The sequence below is a fragment of the Diprion similis genome, chromosome 10 (genome assembly GCF_021155765.1).
Source record: "Diprion similis isolate iyDipSimi1 chromosome 10, iyDipSimi1.1, whole genome shotgun sequence".
In the NCBI taxonomy this organism is placed as follows: domain Eukaryota; kingdom Metazoa; phylum Arthropoda; class Insecta; order Hymenoptera; family Diprionidae; genus Diprion; species Diprion similis.
Window position 1 is genome coordinate 11,996,181 of NC_060114.1, and position 26,710 is coordinate 12,022,890.

At 39.2% G+C, this 26,710-nt stretch overlaps 2 protein-coding genes across 2 annotated transcripts in view; both read left to right on the forward strand.

Moving 5' to 3' along the window:
• The first annotated feature begins 1,074 nt into the window (after positions 1-1,074).
• LOC124411494 lies at positions 1,075-4,163 on the forward strand. The gene is made up of 4 exons (XM_046890631.1): positions 1,075-1,123; positions 1,559-1,861; positions 2,159-2,499; positions 3,457-4,163. Exons 1-4 carry the CDS (start codon positions 1,088-1,090, stop codon positions 3,830-3,832), a joined length of 1,056 nt encoding a protein of 351 aa, XP_046746587.1. The 5' UTR covers positions 1,075-1,087; the 3' UTR covers positions 3,833-4,163.
• Positions 4,164-11,225: 7,062 nt separating this feature from the next.
• Positions 11,226-26,710, forward strand: part of LOC124411922 (nephrin-like) — a 188,103-nt gene continuing 172,618 nt past the window's right edge. The window contains 1 exon segment of the mRNA XM_046891464.1: positions 11,226-12,108. Coding sequence (XP_046747420.1) covers positions 12,036-12,108 — 73 coding nt within the window. The 5' untranslated portion in view covers positions 11,226-12,035.

Here is a 26,710-nt window from a genome sequence, read left to right on the forward strand (position 1 = left end):
TAGATTTAGTCAGTAACAGCTGTTGTAACTATTTTTGATACACTCAATTTCCGTCATCAACCGACAAAAACTCGGTAATATAATAACGAATGAAGGCTCAGGCTTAGTTGCCAAGATATTTCATAAAACGGACTTTAACGTAAAAAAAAATCCGAAGACGACTGATGATTAGCCTGATTTTAGTTATACTATCCACAACCACAGACGGCGGATATTATTTTCTTGAATTTTTTTTCTGCAAAGATATTAGAATTATGGTAAACAAAATCCGCACACCTGTGTGTAGAAGAAATCACTTTTATCATAATAAAATTAGTTTTCAATTACAAATTTTCCCCATTATATACGTATATATATTAAATTAATAGCTCCTGCAGATATTCGCTTGTTTTGCTCTTAGCGTTTGTCCTTGGATGATACAATTAAGAATACAATTCGAGCGTGAAGTGGTGGGTGGGAGTCAAGCGGTTATATCGCAATAGGTATAGGTATATGTATTACGTCTATGATACCGAGAAATTATTCACTTCACATGATGCGATACTCGTGTGTATAATAAATTGTTGTGAAATTAACCGGTATAATACAGACGGCGCAAGTTGCTCGGACTGTAAGGCGCCTCTGCAGCCCTCCTTCGTTCTCACGTGCGCGAAATATTCCCGCGGTGCTAAAAATGGTGCGGGCGGGAGAAGATCCTGCTCTTTCACAGGTGTATAAAAACTCGGCACATTGCCATCCCGTCGTATACTCTCGGCTCTCTGACAGACTTAGCGTTTATCACTTATTGTTAGGTACCTTATACCTCGCGTGTATTGCGATTGTCATCCGACAATCGTTCATCCTTTGAATCCGTCACAATTGTACATTTTTTCGATTCAGTGTTTGGAAATGGTGCAGGAAAAAATCGCACGATATCAATTTGAATGTCTATCGACAAACTAGTTTGTGATTAACCGAGTTTTAAAACTGTGTTTCTATTTCACAAGTTCTCCGTGTTTCATGTTTTCAGTGAATATTGTATACTATCGATTGTTTCCGTATTCATTCGATATAACCAAGTTAAAATATTTATCAGGCCAACCCCACCATGTCCAGGTCTTTGATGAAGTTTCATCCCATTTTTGTACGATGTGACAGATATTCTATATAAATTTGAGCTAAAGAGATATTTCACGTCATCACGATATTGTACAATTTATAATACATATAATCCTGATTTTTGTTCTTCAATCTCTGAAGTTACATTATTTTATTGATAATTCGAAAATAATAATTTATAATTGAAACAGTAAATAGACAGTCCAGGTTCTGGATACAGATTCCGTTACCGACATTTCACTTGCAATTAGTCAAGACGCAAACCTTTTTCTAGAATGTTCGTGTAAAGTGTAGGTGACGGAATCTGTATCCGGAACCGGTACAGTATCTATATCTATTCGAAACTGTTTTAGAGCATAAGATTCTTTGAAAAAGAAAGAAAAGAGAGGAAAAGTTACACGTACTGGCGATTAATATTAGCGGCAGAGGCGCAGAATTAAAAGGGAATTAATTGTTTCAGGGTTTTCTGGGTCTGTTAGCATCGGTACTGGTTTGTCCCGGCGTTCATCCCCTGGAATCAATCGTTCCGGAACGCGGCCTGACGCCGAGGAATTTTAACCCGCACCCCTACGTGTCGGCAGCGATGGGAACGACCATTCTCTCTAATTTCGATCACCCTTACGCGGCTGTCGCGTCAAAGCGTTCGAGACACGTTCAAAACCGTTCGAAAACTCGGGACAGCGACCGTGTCGCTTCGATTACCAGCCTCGCCAATTTCGCTCGTGATTTCCTCGGGCTTATCAACGGGGAAAAACGGCAACCGGTAATTAATTGCATTTAAAATTTGTACAAATTTCATATTTCACCAATTTTATTGCGTAGGTAAATAAAAAATTAGAGGTCTACTGATGAAAAGTAAAGCCTGTAGTGTAAATACGCGCTTCATTTTCTTTTAAGCTATTGATATTACTATTGATGATTATTAGAATAAATTAAACTTGGAGCATTGAGAATGACGATTTGTCAAAATATTTCAAATTAGTTATTTAATTATGAAATTAAACGATGTACGTACGTGAAATTACGTGTAATTCTAATCATTTTATTCCCGTTTCGTCAGGTTACTTCAAACGATCCGTACAATGGCGCCTTCGAGTTTCCGTTGGAGATAAACGAGCGGCACGTGGCCGAAAATGTGGGTGGATACGGAATCATCGGGAGTGCCGTACAGGGTAATCAGAAGGGAGGCGAAATTGGTGTGGAGAAACTCGCCATTGGATATTACAGAGATGAAGACGGAGATGGAACGAGGAGGAAACTGCCAACTGTCAAGGATGCCGGGCTATTCCTGCAGGGGAAGCTGCTTTTCGAGGAGAAGCTTAATTTCGCAAGCGTTCAACAATCTTCCTTCAACGTAGAATCCGCGGCCCTTCGGGATACAAACGACAACCTTAGCCAAGGGTAATTAATAAGGAAACGTACACGCGAAGATCCTTTTGTTTAAAATTTATCGACGGCGTTTAATTTCGCGCGAGGCGGTTGGGTAACAGTACTAAGATACATATGTATTATACCATTATACCTACACCGTATATACCTTGTATATCGCGTTTCATTATGTCTCCGCGAAGAGTATAAAGGCAAAGAGTGTGCTAGTTAAACGTGGAATCAGCCGGACGATCTAACCGTCCATTAAAAATTTAATATCGTTTAGGATCCGCCGTGTGCTAGGAGAAAAAGGATAAAAAGACGTGACGTATCATCGTCGAGAATGAGGAAAGCGCCGGTCGGGTTCTATATATCGTTATATACGAATGTCACTCTTAAAAATAACTATATACCTATACAGAGTCGTAAGGAAACGTCGAGGGGATGATATTGGAGGGAACACGAGTGAGAGGCTTACGGAAAACCCGGGGAGGATATGGATTGGTAAACGCAATGTGGGAATTGGTCGGGACAGTTTTTTGGATGTCTGGAAAATAAACTCAGCCATTGCGTTACACATCGCGATACCTCTAACCGAAACAGACGGAAATAGGGGAACACTAAAGCTGTATTCGCGCGGATCAAAAGATCCTCCCAAGCAGACGGTTGCAGATTTGTATAAGAAACTAAAAGCTGCTTGTGCGAAAACTATTAGACATAAACATTATTTTTTCTAAGAGAGCTAGACGTTTAGTTTTACGTACACAGGTTTGTAGAGATAAAGAAGATGATCGTCTTCTCCCGTTACTCTTTTCAGTAATTTTTTTTCATAATTACAGCTGCACGGTTTAAGGTAAATTCTTCAAAATTATTCATCGCCAATGCAGAGAATATTCTTTTAGTACATATATTATACGAATAAGAAGAAGAGAAAAGGGGGCGCAAGGAAAATAAGAAAAAAAGACAATATCTTTTCTCGTTTCGTTCTAGATTGTACGTGACAAGTGACGAAGAGGATCACTTCCAGCCGGGTGCACCGCAGGTTCCGTCCGATACGTCCGACGTCTCCGATTTAAGGCTCGTTTCATTGACGAGGTACGACGTCGTCAGCCCGACGTGCTGCAGCGGCAGCCACCAAGTTTCTCTGACGGGTTACCTCGGCCACCGAGGCTGGTCGGATGATCAGCTCCAGCCTCTGTATGGAATCAACACTCATGCTCGGCCGGATTATTTCCTTACCACGGATCCAGATTATCGGCATCATTCACATCGCTCCGACGAAAACCAACGTTTTCTTCCCGCTGATCCCAGCCCGCGTTATTCCTCGTATTTTTCTTTTCATACTCCATCACGAGTTAATAATTGAGTGATGTGATTTGTGTAGATTCAACGTGTGATATAAGCATGGCGGGAAGAATATTGTCCATTTTTGAAGTTGAAAACGTTGACGGAAATTGGATGTATGTACCTGTAACATCCATATCCTATGTGTCGAATGAAATTTCATTTTAATCCTTGTTTCTCGTATAATGTGCAACAGAGGCTAGGAATTGAACTTGGATCAAGAATCAAGCTGCAATCGTACGACCAGTCAATCATTTCGATCAAACACAGCGGTCTGTGAATTTCTATGTATAAACGATACCCTATTTCTAATACTGATCTGTGATATTTATCTTCAAAAACCTGTTAACTTACAAATTATATCGATCCTCTCAATTTAACATTTCGTGATATTATAGATCAGTTTTGCTTGTGTCTCGGTGTCCGCGGGTTCTTCCCAAATTATAACCAAAGTATGAAATAGCCGGTACCTATACACCGGTTAATTCGCCACCTGAAAATTAGGAGATAACTTTCACGCTGCGCGGTAGTCAAACTCGACGTTTTCAGCAAACTCTATTACGCCGCGTTATACGTACGTACAAGGGTGAATGTGCAGGGAGTAAGAGCGTGCGGAAAGAGAATGAGCGAGGGATGAGGATCGGGGCGAGAATGCGAGGCGGCGGGTCGACTGTTCAACTCGAACCGTATTTAATCCACATATTTCGAAATAATTAATATGATGAAAGTTTCGAGGATGGTTGGAACCGCCTGCAGCTCCGCACGGTTCCTATCTGCCTACCAACCTGCCCTCCTTACGCTCCAGCTATGTGTTGATTATGAAATATTCATAAGGTTGCCCTGGGGTGCAGTAATATGGCTCGAATGATCCGTTTAATTCAGGGGTAAACGCGGTTCAGTGTCCGACCCGTACTGTCTTGCCTCACTTATTCGTATTACATACACGTTGGGCTCCGATATCCATTCCCAAGTCCGCTAGGTCTAGGTGTGATCATGATTTTTTAAATCTTACTAGGTATAATGTTCCTGGAGTTTCGAAGCAGCTGCGCCGCGGGTCTATTGGCTGAAGTCTTGTGACGTCATCGGTTCTGGCGGGAAATATTGTGCGAATATATTTCAACCTTCAGCTCCTTCATATTCGAGGGTAAAAGCGGTGAGGGTGAGATTTTTTTATCCGCAATCGGTAACGCGAGACCTGGAGGACTTGAATATCGCGAAAAAGAAAAAATGAAAGCGTTAAGAAAAAAGGGAAAACAAAGAAAACTAAGAAGGAAAAGAAAAATGGGAAAATTTCTTTCCCCCGCAATGCAGGCAACGACCCAGTTTCATCCGCCAGTGCCGCCCGCTTTTCGTCACCCTAACTGGTTAGGTATATATAAGCCGGAGCTTAGAGGACCTCACGATAAAGAGTGATCCGTCAGTCCCTAACTGCAGCGATCAGGTTCTGCCACGGCATGGCACCTGTCCCACTCGGGGTTAATTAATCGAGTCCGATGCCGTCACGGCTGGAGGGAGAGAAAGAGAGAGAGGGAGAGAGAGAGAGAGAGAGGCGATACAGAGGACGTTTGACGCGGTGTGGTTAAATTGCGTTTACATCACGAGGTGCATCCCCGCTCTGCGTGTATCTATAATGAACGTACATACGCACGGCACGTGTATAACAGGGCTCGAATTTTGTTATCGTGGCAACGTGCGCTTCTAACCTGAATCACGAATAATTAGATACGGTCTGTGCGTTCGCAGATGGGGCCGGCGCCTAATTTCAGGTTACCTGACTCTCACGGAATTCCTGCAACGTCCATCTTGTTCTATACGTTCGAATGTTTCGAATTCAACATTCGATTATCCCCGTTTAACACCGGACACGCTGACAGCGAATTGTAAAAAATTTTTATCGGACTTCGAAGCACGATTTCGATACACGCAACTGTGTTGCACAGATTTTTTTGGTTTCTTTTTTCCTCGCGCCGCTCAACCTGATACACAACTTTTTATTCGCCCCATGCAGGAAAAATCGAGTAATATTTTTTTCTTAACAGTTTATCGAAGCGAAGTCTCAGAATAAGCAACAGCGAGTAGACAACCGGGGTGAGGTAGAGGAGACTACAGGGGCTAAGTAATCGTCTGCGAACATCTGCAGCATCTCGATTAAACGAAATGGTTTTACTACCATTTTTTACAACGCGTTTTTATCGAGTTTAGAATAAATTTCGATCCGAGTGATAGTAATTTACATTTCAATACCTCTTGTATAATGGCAATTTACTGTTCAAAAAGCTTCATCACTGCTCCCTGATCTTCTTTTGCATTTTTTTCAAATTCAATTAGTTCAATCTACTACGGCGTGAAATCTTTCTGGAGAATATCTCGCGAATCTGTAATCGTTACTTTTTTCTGGTATTCTAATCTTTCTTTATTTTCTTTTGCAACCACCGGTTTCTAGTTCAACGCAGGGAGCAGGTCAATAATTTCAATGGAATGATATAGAAGATTCTACACCTGCGAGGGAAGTTATGGCATTCGATTCGTGTTCGACGTATTTTAAAGCCAGTTATATCGCGAAGGCTGTCGAAAAAACTGGTCTGCGTGTGTGTATGTGTATCGGGACAGACTAGGCGAGATATCGGATACCGATAATTAAGTTCACACTCTGTACGCCGGAAGTCAATTCCTGCACGTGGTATATAGGTATGTAGAAAGTTAGATGTATAAATGGAATTCTTCTCCTTCTTCATCTTCCTCCTTGCTCTTTTAATTCTCGGAAAAGTTTTATACCGTGAAGGATATCGAAATAGTTAACAGACAATCTCAATAAAGCTGCAGCACTTAAGTAGCTGCATTGCAGGATCGTATATCACCCGCGTATCGAGAATTCGAGTCTACTTTGAAATCATAACACCATATTACTAACTAGCTACTATTAACTGCAATCGTTACCGCTATTTTCATTTTCTCTACATTTACTGCATCTTCGCATGCATGGTGCACCTTAATAGTGTCACTAACAAGGTACAAGCTGGGTCAAGATATAATTTATATGTATGCACGTTAATTGCGTTCAGGGGTATAATAAAGTCGGCAAAGGATCGAAGGAGGGCAGAAATTGGTACATTAAACAGAAAGCTTTTTCTTATTTTCGTGTTTTATAATATTTCTATTTCGTGTAATAAATATTTTGTAAATTTCACAGTAGGTACACGTGAGGTTCGTTGTTATATGCATAGTTATACATACATACATGACATTTTAGGTATAAAGTTATATATTCTTTATTATTATTATCAAACTGATAGCTATTGGCAGACGTCTACTCCGGCTCACGATGACGACCAAATTTTTTATCAGGGCAAGTGGAAAATGTGTCCAATACCCCAAAACCTACTTTCTTACGACGCTTATAGAGCGGCAGCTGCAGGAGCAGAAACTCGGCTGGAGCGAGGCGAGGCCCCACCGAAGTGGAGAACAACTCGAAGCTGTGAAAGAAGAACAAAAATAAAACGTGATCACAGTCATAACAATCTGTATTACAATTTGTACTTATAATATGTACCTTGTAATGAAAAATGGAGGAAATTGTTGTGCAAGTATTTTCGTAATTAAAAGTGATATTACAATTTGCAGATTATTATTGAAACTGTGATAAAGCTATGGATGCTTTCATTTTTTACATAAAAATATACTTATGCACGTATTGGGATTATCACTTTGCAATGCATCATCTGGTGGCAAAAAACGAAACTAACGCAACCAGCCGAGCCTTGATCGTGTTTTTTCGCATGTGGATTGTAGAACAGGCATGTTATTGATTATGTTTTATTACTTCATACGACTTGAGTAATTTAAAACCTGAAAAATGACGATTTGCCTCCATTAAAATGAAAAATTTAGGTTATGTAGTGATAAAATGGCGCTGACATCCAGATTCCGACGTCACGAGGACATTTTCCAGTAAAACGAAGTAAAACACCGGAGAGGGATAAAATGTTTTATGAAATAAACACCAGATTGGGACATGGGGGTGAAGAAATATATGTGGAAAACTTTCAAGAGTGCACGCAGAATACATGTATGTATGTTTGTATACGTGAATCTTTTAAACCTTGCTCATTGAAAATTTTCAAGGACTTCTTTTCCTCGCACTTATCAACCTGCTCAGTATCATATACGTAAACATATAATCCTGAAACATTTCTCCCAGATCCGAACAGGCGACATGTGCATACTGGTGTGCGTGTACACATACATATATATATAAATATATACGTGGCATTTTACCCTTGGGAGGGCGATACGACAGACGTTAACCTTAGACCTCCATTTCTCTCTCTCTAACTCTCTCTCACTTAGCTCGTGTACAGTGATGACCTTTTTCCGTAGCACACGTGACATACAGACTGCGTTGGACTTGTGTGCTGCAGCTTATACACGTGCTGATCGTACAAGTATGAAAAAAAATTTACTTACATTTTTAGCTCGCAATCAGCTGAGAAGTATGCTTCGTTGTATCGGTGTAAACAAAAATTTCGAGATGTTTTTCAAGCAATTCGATGCACAGGTAGATCTTGAACGATTCGATGGAATGATGTTCGCTGGCTTGGAAAATGTAATTTGCTTGCGTGCCAAGATTTGATTATCGTAAAGGTATAAATTCTTTAGAATGAATTTGAAATCGACGCGATCGATCGGTGTATCATGTATATGTATAGTGCAGTAAGTGGTCTGAAGATGGGACGAGACGCATTCACTTCGGCAAGTATATGCAGGGTACAAGAAACTCCGATCCTTTTATACCTGGTATACAGGTATGCAGGTATGCGTATTCACATGCATGAGAGTACATGTGCATCTATCTAGTTCCATTCGTGAGTTATAATACATACCTATAAGTTATCCATTTGAAAGCCGTCCAAGTATACCTACTTTTTTTAGTTCGTTTCCTTCGTTTTTTATCCAGCCCACTTTGTACCTTATACATCAAACACCAACGTCAGCATCGCCAGCAGCTGTAATTCTCGAATGTACATTCGTAGGAGGTAGAAATGGAGAGAGAGGGAGAGAGAGAGCGAGACGTACTTTTACTACGTCTAGGACTTATGGATGATCTGTAAGGCGTGCATAATATACACAGAGGAGACAGAAAAGTAGTGCATGCGATACTTCGTGGTGCCAGAGTAAGCTGGAAGGAATATCGACGAAGTAAACTAAAATAGGTTGGCGGATAGATAGTGGAAACTACGGAGATCACGCCGGAGGCGTGATCAAGGTCCGACAGATAGTATACTAATTACTTAGATTAAATAACACACCGTATACAAGAGCATGATATGAATGTATAGAATATGTATAGGACGTACAATCAGGTAAAAAATTTATTGAAACAGGAACATGACAAAACAGAGTTTCAAAAATGCAGTTTAAGCTAATCAAGTGAAGTCTGATTAAAAAAATCTCTGTGATTTATAAAGAGAAAATATTCTGAAACACCTCGTGATTAAGAGCGTCAAAGATGTTGCATTATTTTGTTATTCACTACTAAAAACATACTCATACATACCGGTGTATATGATTCTAATGAATAATAGCTTACTTTATGGTTAGAACTTCTTACAAATCGTTTGACAACAAGATAGATTATTTTCTTGATCTCGTCAATTGGTAAAAACAATCGGATACGTATGTATGTATAATCGGCATATTTTAGAGCTGAAAAATTTATAATTCGGCAAGAAATACATTTAATTGTTATCCGCAATCCTCTGAATAGAATCAGACGAGCATGAATCTTATAAGTAGATTTTAAGGTAAAAAAATAATAGAAAAACGTGATTTCTCTGACATTGTTGATATAATTATATCGGGACTCATTATCAGTATTAAAAATTTTTTACATGTAGGTAATTAGATTACTTTCATCGAAACTTTCCAACTATCAGTTCCATCACATTTTCGTTGCAATATTTATCCAAAAAATCGGTATACGTGAATAAGAATCAAGTCACAATCAGTCCGACAGCATCGTTCACGGTCTTTTGGTAGGCGTGCGTAGGGATCTCATCTCATCTCATCTGATCTTGCGAGAAGAGAAGTTTCGGGGCTCCCGAGCGAAGTGAGAGGGAGAGAAAGAAAGGAGAATAGAAAGAGAGAGAGAAAGAGAGCGCGAAGGAGGCAAGCGAGAGAGAGAGTAGAGTCCGCCGAGCGGGTTGCTCCCGGTTACTCCCGGAGCGCGAAGGCTCAAAGGGTAGGGAATCGGCGGGAGGTTGTGAGGGGGGAGGAGGTGGGGGAACAGGACCTGGAGGGGGGAGAGGCGCACGTCGGCGCGCGCGCACGACTCTCTCGATAGCCTCCGTTAGGGTTCGGCTTTTCCCGTCGATCTCTGCGGGGGCAAAGCCAGAGGCTTCTACTCTGGTATCCCCGGCTCCCTCTCGCCGCTCAGGGCACCGGGTTACTCCTCTCCGAGAGGTCCGAGCGATCGCGTCAACGGCGTGAGTGTCCCGAGAGTGAATCGGCATCCGTCGTCATCCATCACACAGGTATCGAAAAGTGCAGTGAGAAGTACGCCGAGAGTCGGAGAGCTGAAAACATAGAGGGTCACAAGGTGAACGGGTGAACGTGCTTCAGTTAAATATGAGAAATTCATTGATCCAAGAAATCGCAGCGCGTTAATTTGTGTCGTTGTTGTCGTTGTTGTTGTTGTTGTTGTTGTGTTTACCGCGAGGCTTGAGACACGATTCACGGGGAAGATTGAGCCGATCTAGATCAGTTCTAGATGTCGGCCGTTACTGGCGCCGGTTCATCAACGTGCGGTGGTTTCTCGATTCGGTTTTCCTCCTCCGTAAAGAGTTAATGACAACAGCGATAGACTGCTGCTGCTATGCGCAGGGATGAACGGACGGTGTCTTCGTCTCTCCGAACTCAAGATACCACGGAATAAACGACTCGAGTTTGGGGTTTCGGCCTCGCGTCTTTGCCGCGTTGTTGTTTTGTTTAATCAAGGCGAGACCGAGTGCGGACCGGCGCCGACTTCAAGTGCAAGCTGACTCTTACGATATCTCGAGTGTCGACGTTCGTTTGTTTATTCTTTCTCAGGTTGCGTTCGCCTCTATCTCTCCCCCTCCCCCGCCCTTCCTTCTCACGATTTTTTTGCCAAGATCCTTCTCTTGGGCGTAAACTCCTCGCGATTTCGTCGTCAAGAATTTGAACGGATGCCCGGCGCGTTGTTACAGGTGTACGTAACAATTTACGGGAGTAACGCACGTGCGTCTGGGATTAAACCGGCGGCAGTGGTTTGTTTTGGTAGCTGGCCAACAGGATGAATCGCCTACAACAGTTCGACGTCTAATTCGTAACCCATAATCCACAGTGTTCGATGAACGGGAATCTGAATTGAGAGTAAAGAGCATCGAAATGACAGCCTAGGAAGATATAATATCGATAGAAATAAAATTCGTGCCAATAGTGAAGATATTACTGCCTATCTCACGTAACTCGTGATTCGAGCAACGAAACAGAAATCATATCGTCCGATCGGTGCCAAATTGTGAACGATCATCCTTGTGTGCAACGAGATATATCGAAGGATTGTGAGTGTGTGTTTCTTTTGTTTCATCACCTCGAGGAGTTGTCGGTTGACCGCGGCTGCGTTCAGACTGTAAATACTGTAACAAGTGAGTTAATGTGATGCGCGCTGCGTGATTTGCGCCAGTTTTTTTTTCAAATTCTGCGGCGAACTTCACGACGCTGAAAACAAAAGACAAAAAAGAATAATGCCCTGCGCTCAATCCTGTGCCAAATGTTTCGCGGATAATTCGTGTGCTACCGGTAATAAATGCGAGGAGAGTGAATCGTCGGTTATATTCGAATCATAGTGTTCCATGTATATCCTGTCGTGAACGAATAGATAAAGAAAGTGAATAAATTTTGGACAATAACGATACGAGGATTGCTCCGGGTCTCTTCTCGAAAGAATCGCTTTCTCAAATCGAATAATTATAAATAATTTACGTGCGTATAACAGGTATTTAGTATCGTGTGTAATTCTAACTGTGAATCATCGAAGAAGAAATCTTAAACACCGTAAGCTGTACAGTTTTCTTTGTGAATGTACAATCGTTTCTTTTTCTATATTTAAACAAAAAGTTGGTGATATTAAAAGTTGGAAAAATAATTCCGTCAAAAGTTTATAAACACAATTTGTGCATATCGATTGATACTATCGAATCGCCGAAATGGATGCATCGATGGAAATGAAGTTCTTCCTTCCCCTACTCGTCGCTCTCTACGTGGCTGCTTTTGTATCAGGTAAGAAAAAACACATTATTACAGAATATAAAACCGTCCGTACAATTCCTTGTGATAATTTTTCTCATTTTACTCTTTCTATCTTCTTTATCCCCGTTGTACGAATAGGGAAAACCATTACTTTCTTATTTTCACAACGATTTTTAAGAAACTAAGATTTCAAAATATGATTGTGTTTTGTTTTCTAACGGTTCACTGAAAATTCAAACGAATTCAAAAATCGCGAAATAACGGTTTTTCCTCAGGATCAATCGTTACGGTAACGTCATTAACTTCAATACGATAATAAAAAAAAAAAAAAAAAAAAAAGGGAAAGCAAGCGGAAAAAAGCCACCATACATCTGTTATGGCGTTGAATTTATTTGAACGTAATTAATAATGGTGTTACACGTGGTTATACATAACGATGCATGATGTGAATCGGCGGCGGGGGAACCTGCAGATTATTAATACAGACGACAAGCTCCCGCACAAAATACGTAATACAATATCGTTATATCCCCGGAGGAGTTTTGGCTCATTTATCAAGCAGCTATCATCCTTCTTGCTCGTTGATGTATTGCTAATAAGGAATGATCGACAGCCGCGGACAATTATTGAAAGTACATTATTATTTTACCTCGCAGCTGGCTGTGTGTTTTATACTGTGTCTAATAATCCCGGAGCAATAGGTAGACGATAACGAGTCTTGGGAATCTTTAATCACTGCCGTTCGACAAAGACGTCGTTGATTTTCTAATTAATTTCAATCTTCGATTATGCAGTATATTTACAAACATTCAAACGTTGGCGATCGGATAAACCACATTTCACCAAGCTTATTACAGACGATTGAAACGAATTGAAAAGCGAAAAGAAAAGCGTCAGGATTTTCAAATTATAAATTACGCATATGTATGCATGGAATATAGGTGTGTGTGAGAGAAGTAAGAGTGATTTCTTCGAATCGACTGTATATAAATTATACTTGCCACGTCTCGTTCGTTCTTTTCATTAACGATTATTTATCCACTGTATCAGTTTTATATATGTATACACCGTACCCTGCACCATTCAGGATCTCTACCTAATGATTCGGTTCCAGAGTAAACGAAGTTTCTTTTTCTGATTCGCATCGGGAAACCGCCATCAGCGCAAACTTATTCTATTTATGTAGTTTGCTCACGGTATATAGCCTGCAGATATTGAAGAAATATATTGCAGTTTGCCTTTGGTCGCATACATGTACATCTACATCTACATACATATATTATATATATATAAAACATACGTATATATAGCGAATCCGGTTTATGCAATGTTGGGATTACATTTTGGTTTGCTCGTAGAATTATTTGCCGGGAATTTCTATTCCTGTTTGTACAGAGAATGGCATTGTAGATACTATATATATACATATATGTATTGTAACTGCAAGCACTTGCAGAAGGACGTTTACCTCATACGTGTATAAACTGTATTTCACTACCCTCCGGTATCAAAATCATGATTCCGGAAATGCTTTATGGTTTGTTATTGCAGATCGACGGTGATGTAAAATCATCTCCATAGATCGGTATGCGCCGTTTTGTTAAAATTACGGGAACAATTAATCCCGCGGTTTCTCGTTACGTTTAGAAAAATTTTCACACTCTCATGCGACTTGTTTGAAATTGAAAATAAACTTTCATCACAATGTGGAATCTATTAGATAATTTAATCGCCGAGCTGAATCCTTTGCCAAAACGTTCATTTTAGCAAATTGAATTTTTTCTTCATATATATATATATATATATGCGTATACTTGTGTCCATAGTGAAGTAAACTTTTAGTTGATCGAACGAATTTTTCTCCTTCGGTTAAATACGCGACTCTTTTAGTATTTTATAATGGATTTGCATGCGAGTACGCTTTCTCTCTTTCTCCCGTTAGCAAAAATGAAAAAAATTACTGTTTTCTAAGCTTACGGTGACCTTGATATAGTCAAGTATTCAAAATATGAATAAGTTTTGCCTTGTTATGATTTACTTATTTTCATTCTACATCCCCGCAGTAGTGAAACAACGATTCTTTCCTGAAGTTAATCGTTACAATAATAACGTTACTAACTTCAGCCACATTAATATTCGTAATATTCGTAGTGCAAGAAATTGATAAAAAGCGAATCGGTTGTTTATACACCTTCTCCGGCCCGCAACGGGAAACACGAGGACTTATAGACTCTCCCTCCCTGCTCCTTCTTCTTTGGTCACAGTTTACGCAAACACGTCGTTATAGTGTGTGTATATATATATATATATATATATATATATGTATATACATCGCACATGTGTGTATATCGATCGATTGAGTGAGGCGAAAACGACAACGACGACAATGACGACGAGGAGGAGGGGGAGGAGGATGAGGTCGGAATTCGTTGTACATGTAGAAAGAAGTATAGGGGAAGGTGGTGGTGGTGGTGGTTGTTTGCCGCGCAGGAATATCTACTACTCCCTGGGAAATGCTTTTATCAATAATAGATTCTCCCCGTGCGGAAAATGCTCTCTTGTTTTTCTATCATCGAAATCCATCTATCCGCTGTCCTTTATCTCTACCATTTTATCCAGAGAAAATCACCCCAGCTTCTCCTCTTCTCTTCTCTTCTCTCCTCTCTGTTTCTCATCTCTTCTCATCCGCCACGCCTCCTTATATATGTATAGTTCAGTCTCTCTCTCTCTCTCTCTTTCTCTCTCCTTATTCCTCCTCATTTTTCCCGATTTTATTCTCCTCTTCAGAGACGTACCGTGTTGCTGCAATCCCCGCGATACTCATTTCTCTCCCTGTCTCTTGCCCCCTCAACTTCGAATTACCTCCGAATTATATTATAAATAATCTCGCTTATTCGCCGAGGTATGGTGCATGCACAATTTCCTTTCTTATATCTATATATATATAGGTATGTATATGCTGGAGAGCTGATTGAATTTTTTTTCTTGTTTTTTTTTCGGTTTTTTGCTTCTCGCTTTTCCCCCCCGCTTTCATGTTTATAACTATTAGTTCGCCGTGTTCGTTAAGTTGGTGCCCTCGTCGATTTCGACGTTTACGTATATTTCATCAAACATCCAAGTCCACGTATGTTAAATCCATAAAAAGGCTCGATAAGCCCCATTCTATACACAATTCTGAAGTAAAAACACTACTATTAATTTTTTATTAACTCAGAATTGAAGAAACTGCACGAAAACTACGAATTTACTGTTGCGATTTCAAAGTTTTTGTGTCATTTCTTTATTTCTGAGTCAAATACTTATGCATTGTGGTGTTTTCTGTACAGAATTGTGTATAGAATCAGGCTGTTGAGCCTTTCTGTGGATTTAACATACGTCGAGTTCGATATTTGAATAAATGTACGTAACCGTCGAAATCGGCCAGAGCAACCCCTTAAAAATAGCAGATAAAAAAAGAGTGAAGTTAAAAGTGTAGGAATGAAATTGACTATTTCTCATGTTACATGATCAGCGCCGTTTCCTCCATCCGTTTTCTTCTCGAATATCTTTCGTTTCCTTTTTCTTTTCTTACAAGCTTTTTTCCTCTTTGTGTATCCCCCCCCCCCCCCCCTTTCTTTCATGTCGTTCGTTAATTAATTACGCGTTATCCGATTAACCATTAATTAGCCGTCTACCTACTATACAAACGACTCGCGGGGCTTTGGCGAGGCTCAAGAGCGCACGCGATTAAAGAGTGAAAGAGAGAGAGAGAGATGGAGAGAGAGAGTGAGAAAGATTACACGCTCCGCGAAATCAACCCGGTAGACCAAATAACAACGGGGATAAAAGCAGCTCATCCGGAGGCTGGTGGGAGTGGCAAAACGTTAGCCGGCCAGTAAAGCCTATCTATCTCTTTCTCTCTCTCTTTCTCTCGCCTTTCGGTCGCAGGAAGCGACTCGATACGTTTGGATGCATGTATGTACCCAGGATCGCGCATCTCTCTCTCATCGTTTGAATTTCGAATGAGATGATTTCGTCCTGTCTGCGTGATACGGACCGTTAACAGACAGAGAAAGAATAAATAAAAATACGTAGAAGTAAAATTAGAATTGAAAATTGAATACAACTTAATAAAGAAATTGCAATGCGTTGTTGCCGTTTATATTGATTTTGTAGAATCGTTAGAATTCCGATTGGTTTTTTAATGAACCTCGACTGTCTTCGTTTTGAATTTTCTACATTTCCAGTTTCTGCGTTTTAAAATCTTGCATATTTTCACATATTTCAACAGTTTTATTCATAAAACGGGCAAACCGAGTAATTTTCCAAGATCTTAGCGTGACGCAATAGTATATATATATATATATAAGATTGCGCACTAGTTGATATTACTTTCTCTAACTGAGTGCGGAAAATTCAATTCAACTTTCGTCAAGAGTTCGCTTCTCCGCACGAGTCTTACGTACTAATTTTTGTAAAGAGTGCATAAAACGTCCCTCACAATTGAAAATAACTAGACTGTCGGAATAGCGTGCGAAAAAGTAACTAGAATGTTGAAATAGCGTGCGAAAAAGTAACCAGACTCTTGAAATTGCGTGCAAAAAGTAAGGCAGCTGGTATAAAAAAAGGTTATAATCTATCTGCACGATGCGCAGCGTATATTTTTCTGAAATGCGCCATTTCTCACACGGTTCACAGACATCGAAAGATGAACTTTTCACGCACGTGTTACAAAAGTCGAATTTCGCGCACTCGGTTTTGGGAGTATAAGAATCCTTTGAAAGATTTTATTTTCTCCGTTCCATCGCGTCAGTCTCGACGTCTAAGTAATCGCGTATTTTCAATACGCCTTGGAGACTTCGTTGCGACTCCGCTCGTCTTCTCTTCTGTTGCACAAGCTTTAAACGACTCAAAACTATTTACCATGATATATGTATACTGTAGCTCTCTTGTATACATATATATGTATATTATATAGAGTTGAAGAAGAAGCCACGAGGAAGGCAACTTTTGCGGCAGAGGGAAATATTATTATTTTGTTTCATCGTTGTAAACAGCCTTTGGCACTGCAATTATGCGAACAGAACAATTCTCCTTGGATCTCATATTAGATATATATGTATATATACATGTATTAAATATATATATATATATATATATAAAAACCTAACAGCATCTCCTCGGCGTTTTTTCTTCACGTCCAAAGAACGTATATATATATATATATATACTTATATACTTACCTAGGCCAGGAAAAAGACAAAGCTCGGGTAGCAAACGAGGAAGGAAAATAGAGAAAAATGTGTATAAAAACGACGTCAACCTTTGCAAGCTCTTCAATCCTCCCCCGACTTCTCGTCTCATTATTTCTCTACCTTTTCATCCCTCAAATTCCTTATACCTTCTTCTCTACTTACATTATGTATTATACCTATACACTGTGTCTTTTCTTTCGTATTATACCTTTTTTTATTTTATACATACATATACATATACATATATATCTATATTCTTATGATTATTGAGAATTTTTTTTAACTGTCAGGTGGTCGGTCGCTTGGCTGACAATGAAAGTCTAAATTTTTTTTTTTTTTTCATTAACAAAGGAATTTAAGGGACAAATCCATTCTTGAAGAGGATAAAGAAATTATTATTATTATTTTTTGATTTCGTCACGAACACCATACAGTTTTGAAGAAATTTTGTGGAAAATTTGAAAAACGTTTACATCTCGACTAAAGTGTCGTACATAGATGTCTTTTTTTTTTTTTTAATAATATTCTCAAGTTTCTTTCTTGTGGCATGCATTATGTACACACGCAATATTCTCAAGTGTAGCGTATATAACCCAAAAAATAATAAAGAATGAATGTACAAGAAGACAAACTGCCGTGGTGGAAGAATTTTTATTATTTAATGCTGCATTTCCAAAAAAAGTAAGAAAAATTTACGAGATATGGGAATACTGTCGACATTTTTTCGGTCTTTTCACGCGCCTTCTTTTCCCTCTATTTTCTCCTCTCTCTTTCTCTCTCTCTCACACACACACACACACACACACACACACACATAGCAAACGTGGAAGTGCAGCAGCATCAGCAGCCCGGAAGTCCGTCGTATCATCTTCTTGGTTGGTCCGTCTTGCTGCTGCTGCTGCTGCTGCTGCTGCATGTTTGCAAGGCGATCTTGCATATGAAAGCAGCGGCTCCAGGGACAACGGATATTGGTGAAACTTGATGCGTACGAATGCTTTGGCTCTACGCACTGGGATATCACTTTTCTCAAGGGGGACGGTCGTGTATGTACTATTAAACACACATACACACACATCACACACAGGCATTATATTATGTGCTTTGAATGTATGAATACATTTTTTTTAACCTCTTCCTTTCTTCTAGTCCAATAAACCAAGGTTGGAATCTGAAATATTTGGAATTGACTGCAAAATCGATTTTTATCTTTGTTTTATAGACAAGAATATTGGAGGGTATGCAAATTTGCAAGATCAAAAATTCCTGAAAAATTGTGAAAGTTAATGTTAAAAGATGATAATAATTTTCATTTTTTGCGATTATATATATCGGGAACGGTAGCGAATTTTGAGACACAAGTTTTAGGGTTGAAAATTTTGCGCAGAGTAATGACTTGAAGAGTTTATTTTCGTCCAGTATTTACGGAGTGACAATCAGTTTTTCTGACTTTTCGAAATTCCTTACCGTTAACGAGATAATCGCGAAAAACGAAAATTATTATCGTTTCTTTTACATTAATTTTCACGATTTACCGGGAATTTTCGATTCTGAAAATTTGCGTACGGTGGTATTCCTGGGTATGAAACGAACGTAAAAGTCAAGTTTACAACGACTTTCTAATTTTTCAGGTTTAGGCTTTACTGGACTATTTATGCCTTGCGAATCCCGTTATAATATTACTTAAATATATATCGAAGGGGGTACAATTTTTTTTTTTTTTTTTTTTTTACTCCAAAATGTTTTTTAAACAGTGAAAAATGACTTCTATAAACATTTTTTAGCATTATTTTGAATTTTTTTAAATTCTCCAGACATCTGAAAATCATTTTAATTTTCTTTAGTTACATTCGAAAACGAAAAAAAAAAGATTAGCGAATTTGAGTCCTCGAAAATTAAGTATTTCCTTAAGTATCCCGTTTTGCCCCCCCCCCCCCCCCCCCTCCCCGCCCCCCTGCATATTTCTTGGTATTAGAAGTTTGTTTTACAAATAGTACGTTATTACGTCCCTCTTTGTTATCCGGTAAGAACAACGCGATTGTTGTATCATTTTTATCTCGTTGTCGTCGGTCGGTTTGTAACCGTATTATATTATATTTACTTACAATTAGTAACGAAATCCGAGGATGCTGATCGTGAAATACGCTGCATGGTTATATAACGACTGGCTTAAACATCGTTAGTAAAAGAAGTAAAATTAAAAAATAAATATAAATTGAGAAAAAAATCAAGCGTCTCTAGATTACCAAGAGTAGTTGTATTTGATTTCAAATTGCTTATCTCTCATCAGCGTGTAATATTAGAGTGTTTTTTTAATAGGTTCGTCCTGGTTTAAGTCGACGATAACCTCGTGTACGTTTACTTATACCCCCTGAACACAAATTACAGGTCGAACGTTTGTGAGTTAAGAAAACTAAATGAAGAAAGGAATAACGAGAAAGAGAGAAAATGTAAAGTTTTTTTGTTTTTGGCAATTTCTAACTTCCCGTTTCTCTGTTTTCAGAGAAGAAAAGGAAGTTATTATAATCACCTCGAAAACGAAAAGTCGAGTTTAAACGAGTTACCGGATTTCAATGATTTTAGTCTCTATCGACGCGGTTTTTCGAAACTTAGAACTGATTAGTTTTTGCCTTTGATTGGTTCAATAATTTTTATGTTATTTATATAACAATATTCCAAAAAATAAAGTAATAATGATGATATCTTGAGAATGGATGAATGAATCCGAATGAAAATTGTTTGCCGGTTTTTTGGGTCTCTAATCACGAAGCTAAGGTCAGATTTGCGAAATTTAAATTTAGCGTATTCAATAAATTCAAAAATAACTAAAAATATTTGGATTTTGATGAAAATTGGTAATCGTCGGTTTCTTGGGTGGTTGATCACAAATCTGTGAGTTCAGATTTGAGATATCCAAAATCGCGATCCATTATGCTGCACAAAAATCTAAAAATTTTCCGATTTTGGTAGAAATTGGGACTTCCAAAATTTGTTATTAGTGGATCCACTGTAGTGGTTCAAAATAAAAAACAACCCTCACATCTTCGTGTAATGGCACTCGAGATCTTCAAGATCGTTAATCACGAACTTGAATTCGTAGTTCGAAACTCGAATTGAATATCATTCCTTTTTTCTCCATGAACTTAGAACCTGTAGTGTGAAAACTGGAAATTCGAAGGCCGGCTCACGCCCAGTCTAAAGCCGCTTGTCATTCTTGCACGCCGTTTGTGCACTTCCGGCTGCACCTTTATAATCCAATATCCATGCAGCACATATTCTTGTAGGCAATACTATACTTTACATGGATATAATATATTAAATGCCGCTGATACACTCGTCGAACGATAAAAAACACTCGCGTGCGTAATACGTAAACTCTTACGTTCACTGTAGGGTATCCTTACATCCGTGTTAATTCAGGTGCGTTACACGCGCGTATCCGTATCCTGATTTATCAGACTTACGTACAGTGACGTCACTGCAGGCTCCGTATGTCCTGCATGATGTATTTAATATGATTGCGAAATTGAATGGACACGGTCTTGAGTAAGCATTCGATGAATATATCAAAATGTATATTAACATTGATTTTCTTATACAGATTTATACAATTTGTTCGTAAGATTTTTACGTTATTTATGGAGCGATTTTTGTCTGTGTTTTGGGCACATTCAACTATTTTTTTTTCCAAGTCAACTTCACAATGAAACCGGTCTAAAAGTGTTCCAAGTGAAACGTAGGAGTTTTGAGAATTTTTTTGCTAATTCGTAGATCGTTTAAACAATGTTTTAGTTGATGAAAATAATTGAAAAACTGGTAAAGAAAAAGAAAACAAAAATATAGAAAAAGTATCTAAACTTCATGGATTCGGTATTGAAGTGTTTGGACAAACAGGAAATACAACTTTTGAGAATGTTAATTGAAAAAAGATCCTTTTTCATCAATCACCCTCAATATTTATGCGTAATTAACCAGTACAATAAAAACTCTGAAATAAATTCAGGGCACTGCTTCAGTGTTTTGGGACAATTGTGGAAAAAATTTTGAACAAAATTATAAATGGTGAGGGTCAGACGTCCGTTGGATTCGCAGGGAATTACCCGTATACATGCAACGTTTAGTTTACAGCGTGTAATACACGCGGGCAATGTTATTATAATACCGCCAACTATGATCTGATATTAAGCTATTTGGCGGACCACAATGGACACTATGGAGGTCAGAGGGCGCCTTTTGGGGTTGCGGCGTCTGCCCCTTCCGCACCCTACCTCGTACGCCTTCACCCTTTCCCCTCCCTTGTCTTTTTACCCTTGTTTCAGGTCAGAATGTGTCCGGAGTCGTAATTGGATACCTTTGGACACAGGGTTCCGTAATCGCTTTGTTGCTATACCGGTAGTATATATGTATGTATGTATATATATATATATTAGGGTGGCGCAAAAAAACCGACTAATTTTTTTTTCCTTGAGTCTCGTGTGACAAAATGTTAGTTTTTGATGTTTTGAGAGCCCACTCCAAAGGACAGTTCAAAAAAAAAAAAAATTTTAAGTGGTCGCTCCACATTTTTTAAAATGTCAGAAATCGTCAAAAATCGATTGTTTTTTTCTAATTTTTTTTCTCGTTACGGTATAATTTTATAGACAAAAAAAAAAAAAAAATAAGTTTCCGAAAGTTTCAGTTGAAAATTTGAATTTTGAAAGGTCGCTCATAATTTTTTTTCAATTTTTTGGTGCATTTCTTTAGATCTTTTCGAGCGACCTTTTAATATTCATATTAAAATTTCATAAGATTTTTTTCTTTAATTTAGTAAGAAAGAATCGATAACAATACACCACGACATGAATTAAAAATCAAACAAAATACTGAAAATATAATTTTTTTAATTTCATTTTTTGACGATTTTTGACATTTTAATAAATTTGGAGCGACCTCTTAAAATTTTTTTTTTCAGCTGTCCTTTGGAGTGGACTCTTAAAACATCAAAAACTAACGTTTTGTCACACGAGACTCAAAAAAAAAAAAAATAGTCGGTTTTTTTGCGCCACTCTAATATATATATATATATATATATATATATATATATATATATTTGTACATTTTATACATCCGTATGTATGTACGTATGCCTACATTTCTTGGGTTACATGCGTGATATTTTTGTGGAAAAACTGAACCTCTTTTTCGTCTTCCTTGTTAGGGGATCTTAGTGTTTGTTATTAATTTTTATGTTTTATTTTTCCTATCACTTTTAGAACGTTAGGTTTTTTCTTCTTCGTATAGCCAGAGATGAGGGTGAGAAAATTTTCGCCGATGATATCGAACCGGTTTAAGCTTGTTCGGGTTATTTTTTTTTCGCTTTTTTTTTTCATTCGATTTCCTTGCAGGGAGTATCGCGTATTGATCGAATTATCAAGCCTCGAGCTCTGCGGAATGCTGATAAGTATAAAAAGAAAAACACTTGTCGTGACCGTAGGAATTTTATTTGTTTTCTTTTTTTTTTTCTCTTGTTGTGTTCTTCTTTTTTTTTTTTGCTATATGTTATTTTGATCACATCTCTCGTTTCTTTTTTCCTCCCATCCCTTCAATCACTATATCGCTTTGTTCTTTCGTTCTCATATTCGGCCTGTTCACGTGAGCGCAAAACATTCGTACAACAGAATTTCGATTAAAGTATACGAAGGTGGAAAAAAAAAAAAAAAAAAAAAAAAAAAAATTTCGACGCACAGAGGATTTAATTTTTTCGTTTTGCTTCACTTGTTTTAATCTATTTCAATCTTTCCTTTGTCAATCCGGCTAATTGGCAGGTATTATCGTAATCATCATCACAATGCTAATTATCACGTGCATGAAGAGAGTAAATTCAGTTGTTTGAATTTCAATGCCTAAGTCTGAAATGCGGATTAACCGATCAATTCTCTGGTATAAGGTATTTAAAGAATCGATTTTGTCACTTTTCATCCCCTTGAAACGTAGTGCCTGTATAGTGATACGCTTTGGTAATTTATCCATACTTTTTTTTTATTGTCTTGAAAAAATTTATTCGCAATTTCACGCTGTGCTCAAAGTATAATAATAATAGTAACAATAATAATATATAACGCTCAGGGGTAATTCGAAAGGTTTCTTTTCTTCTTACCCTAAAATGATGCAAAAACGGTTTTCATAACCGGGTCTAGACACGGGGATGATAACTTCCATATCTTCGGTGCAAGCTTTTCGAGCTTATCTGCAACGTCGAGCTTTAATAAGTCGTTCAAGGATATCTTCTCCACTTACAGTTTGCGCTCAGTCTGTTCTTCTGCTCTCTTTTAAGATGAACTTTTTTCTCAAGATTATTAATCTTCTCACGCGACTTTGGTTGATGTCTCAATGTTATAATACACTATATTACATATATACGTATATATGTATATTTTTTGTTTCTTCGAGAATTTTTGGTGGAATTTTGAGTACTGTGAAAATCGTCTTTTGATGTCTGATGATATTATATTGCGTACAATTAGCGAATTATCAGTCAGGGATATGATATTGCAAGAGGAAATGTTTTAAAATTGAAACTTTTATTTCATCTGAGAAAATACCCCCCCCTCCTGAGATAAAATCATTCCATTAAATTTTCCGACGAAAAAGAAGAATGTGAAGAAGAAGAAGAAGAAGAAGAACGATCTTTCTTCGATCGCATGCTTGACGTGAGGATATTTAACAAGGGTTCGTTCTGATACAACGAAACTCTGCCGTTATACGCAGTATAATATCGATACAGCGTTTTTCTTGTCCATTCTCATTCGACAATTTTACTTCTCGTTTTCTGAGTAAGCGAGACGTATAAAAAAGGCATATTTACCTGCGCGTGTGTGCGAGCTGAAAAGAAGCAGCGAAGAAGCAGACGAAGAAGAAGAAGAAGAAAAGCTGGGTTGCTGTACGAGGAGACGGTTGTTATCCCGGTTGGTACCTCTCCACCTTTATCTGCCATCCGTATAGGTATATATATGGAAATGGTACAGGTAGCCCGTGCTTATGTATGAATATAGGCGCACGTATGTGTCAGGGAACGGTAACCACGCGCAAAAGGTGGGTTGGTTGTAATACGCGGGGAGGCTACACGTATAGCATAAGCATCCTACCCGCTCTTCTTGTACTCCGGAGGCTGCAGTAGAGGTTATGAAAGTGGTTGCCCAGCATCTTCGAATACCTCCTCCTTGCGCATTCATTTATACATACATGTAGTTACGTAGGTACATACGTATAATATAATACTACCTGTATAGTGCATACATAAAGACGGTCCTGTATAATAAGTATGATATATAGGTAATGTAAAAGGGAGCGGGTGTGGCTGTGACGAGGGAGAAGAAGAAGAAGAAGAAGAAGAAGAGGAAGATACGCCGTACTGATATACCCAGAGTCTTTCTTCTCCTTCTTCTTATATTAGTCTCCCTCCCACCCTTCTTATTTCTCTTAATTTTATTTTTTTCTTTCCTTCTTTCATTCGTCTCCCTCCATCCCTCGATCTCGATCTCTTTCTCTTTTGTTTTCCTTTCATCGCACCACGTCGACGTCGTATGGTAGCTGTTCTCGTTGCCTCCCACCCCAACCCCCAATCCTTCGACCCCCGAGCCACGATTCGCAGAAGTAAAAGCGCGCAGGATCTGCTGCTGCACAGACGGTGAAACTCCGTGACATAGAATAGAGGAGTCTCGTGGCCCTCCATTCTCCACCTCAACCCCCTTTTCCACTTGTGTCGCGCCGTCGTGTGAGCCAAATGTCTTTGTTCCCCGGAGTAATACGCCCAGGCCAAGAGGACAGATTGCGAGGGAAACCCCTCCTCTGTACTCACTCCTCGACACCACCCGCACCCCCTTTAGTACACCGCTGCCACTCTTCAGCTTACCCTACTCTACCCTTACCTACGCGTTCCTTAGTTCGAAACCGCGTATGCCATGGGAGATACCTTCGTACACTTTGAGCCCTTGTCGCATTTCTACCAGCTATATTATTACGAATAGGTAGTAGTTGATACACCTCGGTCGGACTTCGTCGAGTGGACTCCTGAACCTTTGATTCTAATCCTCTCTATCTGTCGCGTCGTCGATATAATAGGTCGATGTTCTTAATGCGCGGTGAGAATAATCATCATTTAGATTGTACCAATCGATTCGTGTGGATTTTTTTTCATTTTCAAAATAGAATTTAACGTTTTTTATTGTTCATTTTGTACCTGACGTCACGACGAATCCAACGAGCCCTTGTTCGTTCATTTCGGTTGAATAGATCGCGAGATATTGTGCTTTGAATAAACGCTCCGAGTATATACGATACGTGCGACTCGCTAGCTAGTCGCGGGCGTTCGCGCTAGCGTTGCACTTCGAATTGAGTTATCTCGCGATTGGTTCATCCGAAATCGTCGATCTACGGCTCATTCGATTCCTCTCGAGCTCCGCCACAATCTGTCACATAAAATCCATCATTTATAGCAGATTATTACAAAACTCCGGCAATATTCCTTACCAATAAAATAACAGTTTTCCTATATCGGGCGAGTAATGTTTCGAGTACAACTTTTTTTTCGTCCTGACGTCCCGCTGTCCAATGCATTATTACACGCCAGGGTATCGTGCAGCCAACAGCGGCGGCGCTTGCATTCGGGGGGGGGGGGGGGGGGGGCTAGTACGGAGTGTGTAACTGCTTATGTACCCAGAGCATACACGAGCGCGTGGTTCAGGTGGGCGCAGGGTATACGCATATAGCTCGCAGGCACGTCGGGACATCTTCAAGTATTCATAGAGTCGAAGTTTGCTTCCCGCAGGCGAGCCTCGCGAACCTCGCCCGACGCGCGACGCCTCCTGTCCTCTCCAACGGCTTCGCGCAGGGTCGATGTTACCTGCTGCTGCGGAAATTTCTAACGTATGCAGCCGGTGTAGAGAGAGGCACATGGGCTTGCCTCCCTATGCACGCCTCGTTGTCTTCCCGCTTCCTCTTCCGCTGCGCGTTAAGCTCTCTTCACATTCGTCCGTTCTACGCGCACGCTATGAACTCACACATTCATACCGCTCTTACTGTTTATTTACTAATTGTTTCTTCACATGCCTTCACATGTGCGAGGGCGTTTGTATTGTTCACACGTGTGTCGCGCCCAAAGGTCTTTATTCGTTCATTGGGTTTTTTTTTCTTTTGTTTTCCATTTTGTTCTTCATTACTCAAGATTGCTATCTCGGGTCACGACGATGTACGTATGCATGTATCCTATAACCGAAAATCGAAGAAAAAAAGAGAGAGAACCAAGAGAGAAAAAGTTGATTGAGTAAGGCGAAAACATCACGCTAGGAAAATCTGAATTTTTTTTTTTCTCTATTGTATTGGAAAATTTCTGTTATACTATATATAAACCTTATAGGTGTGTA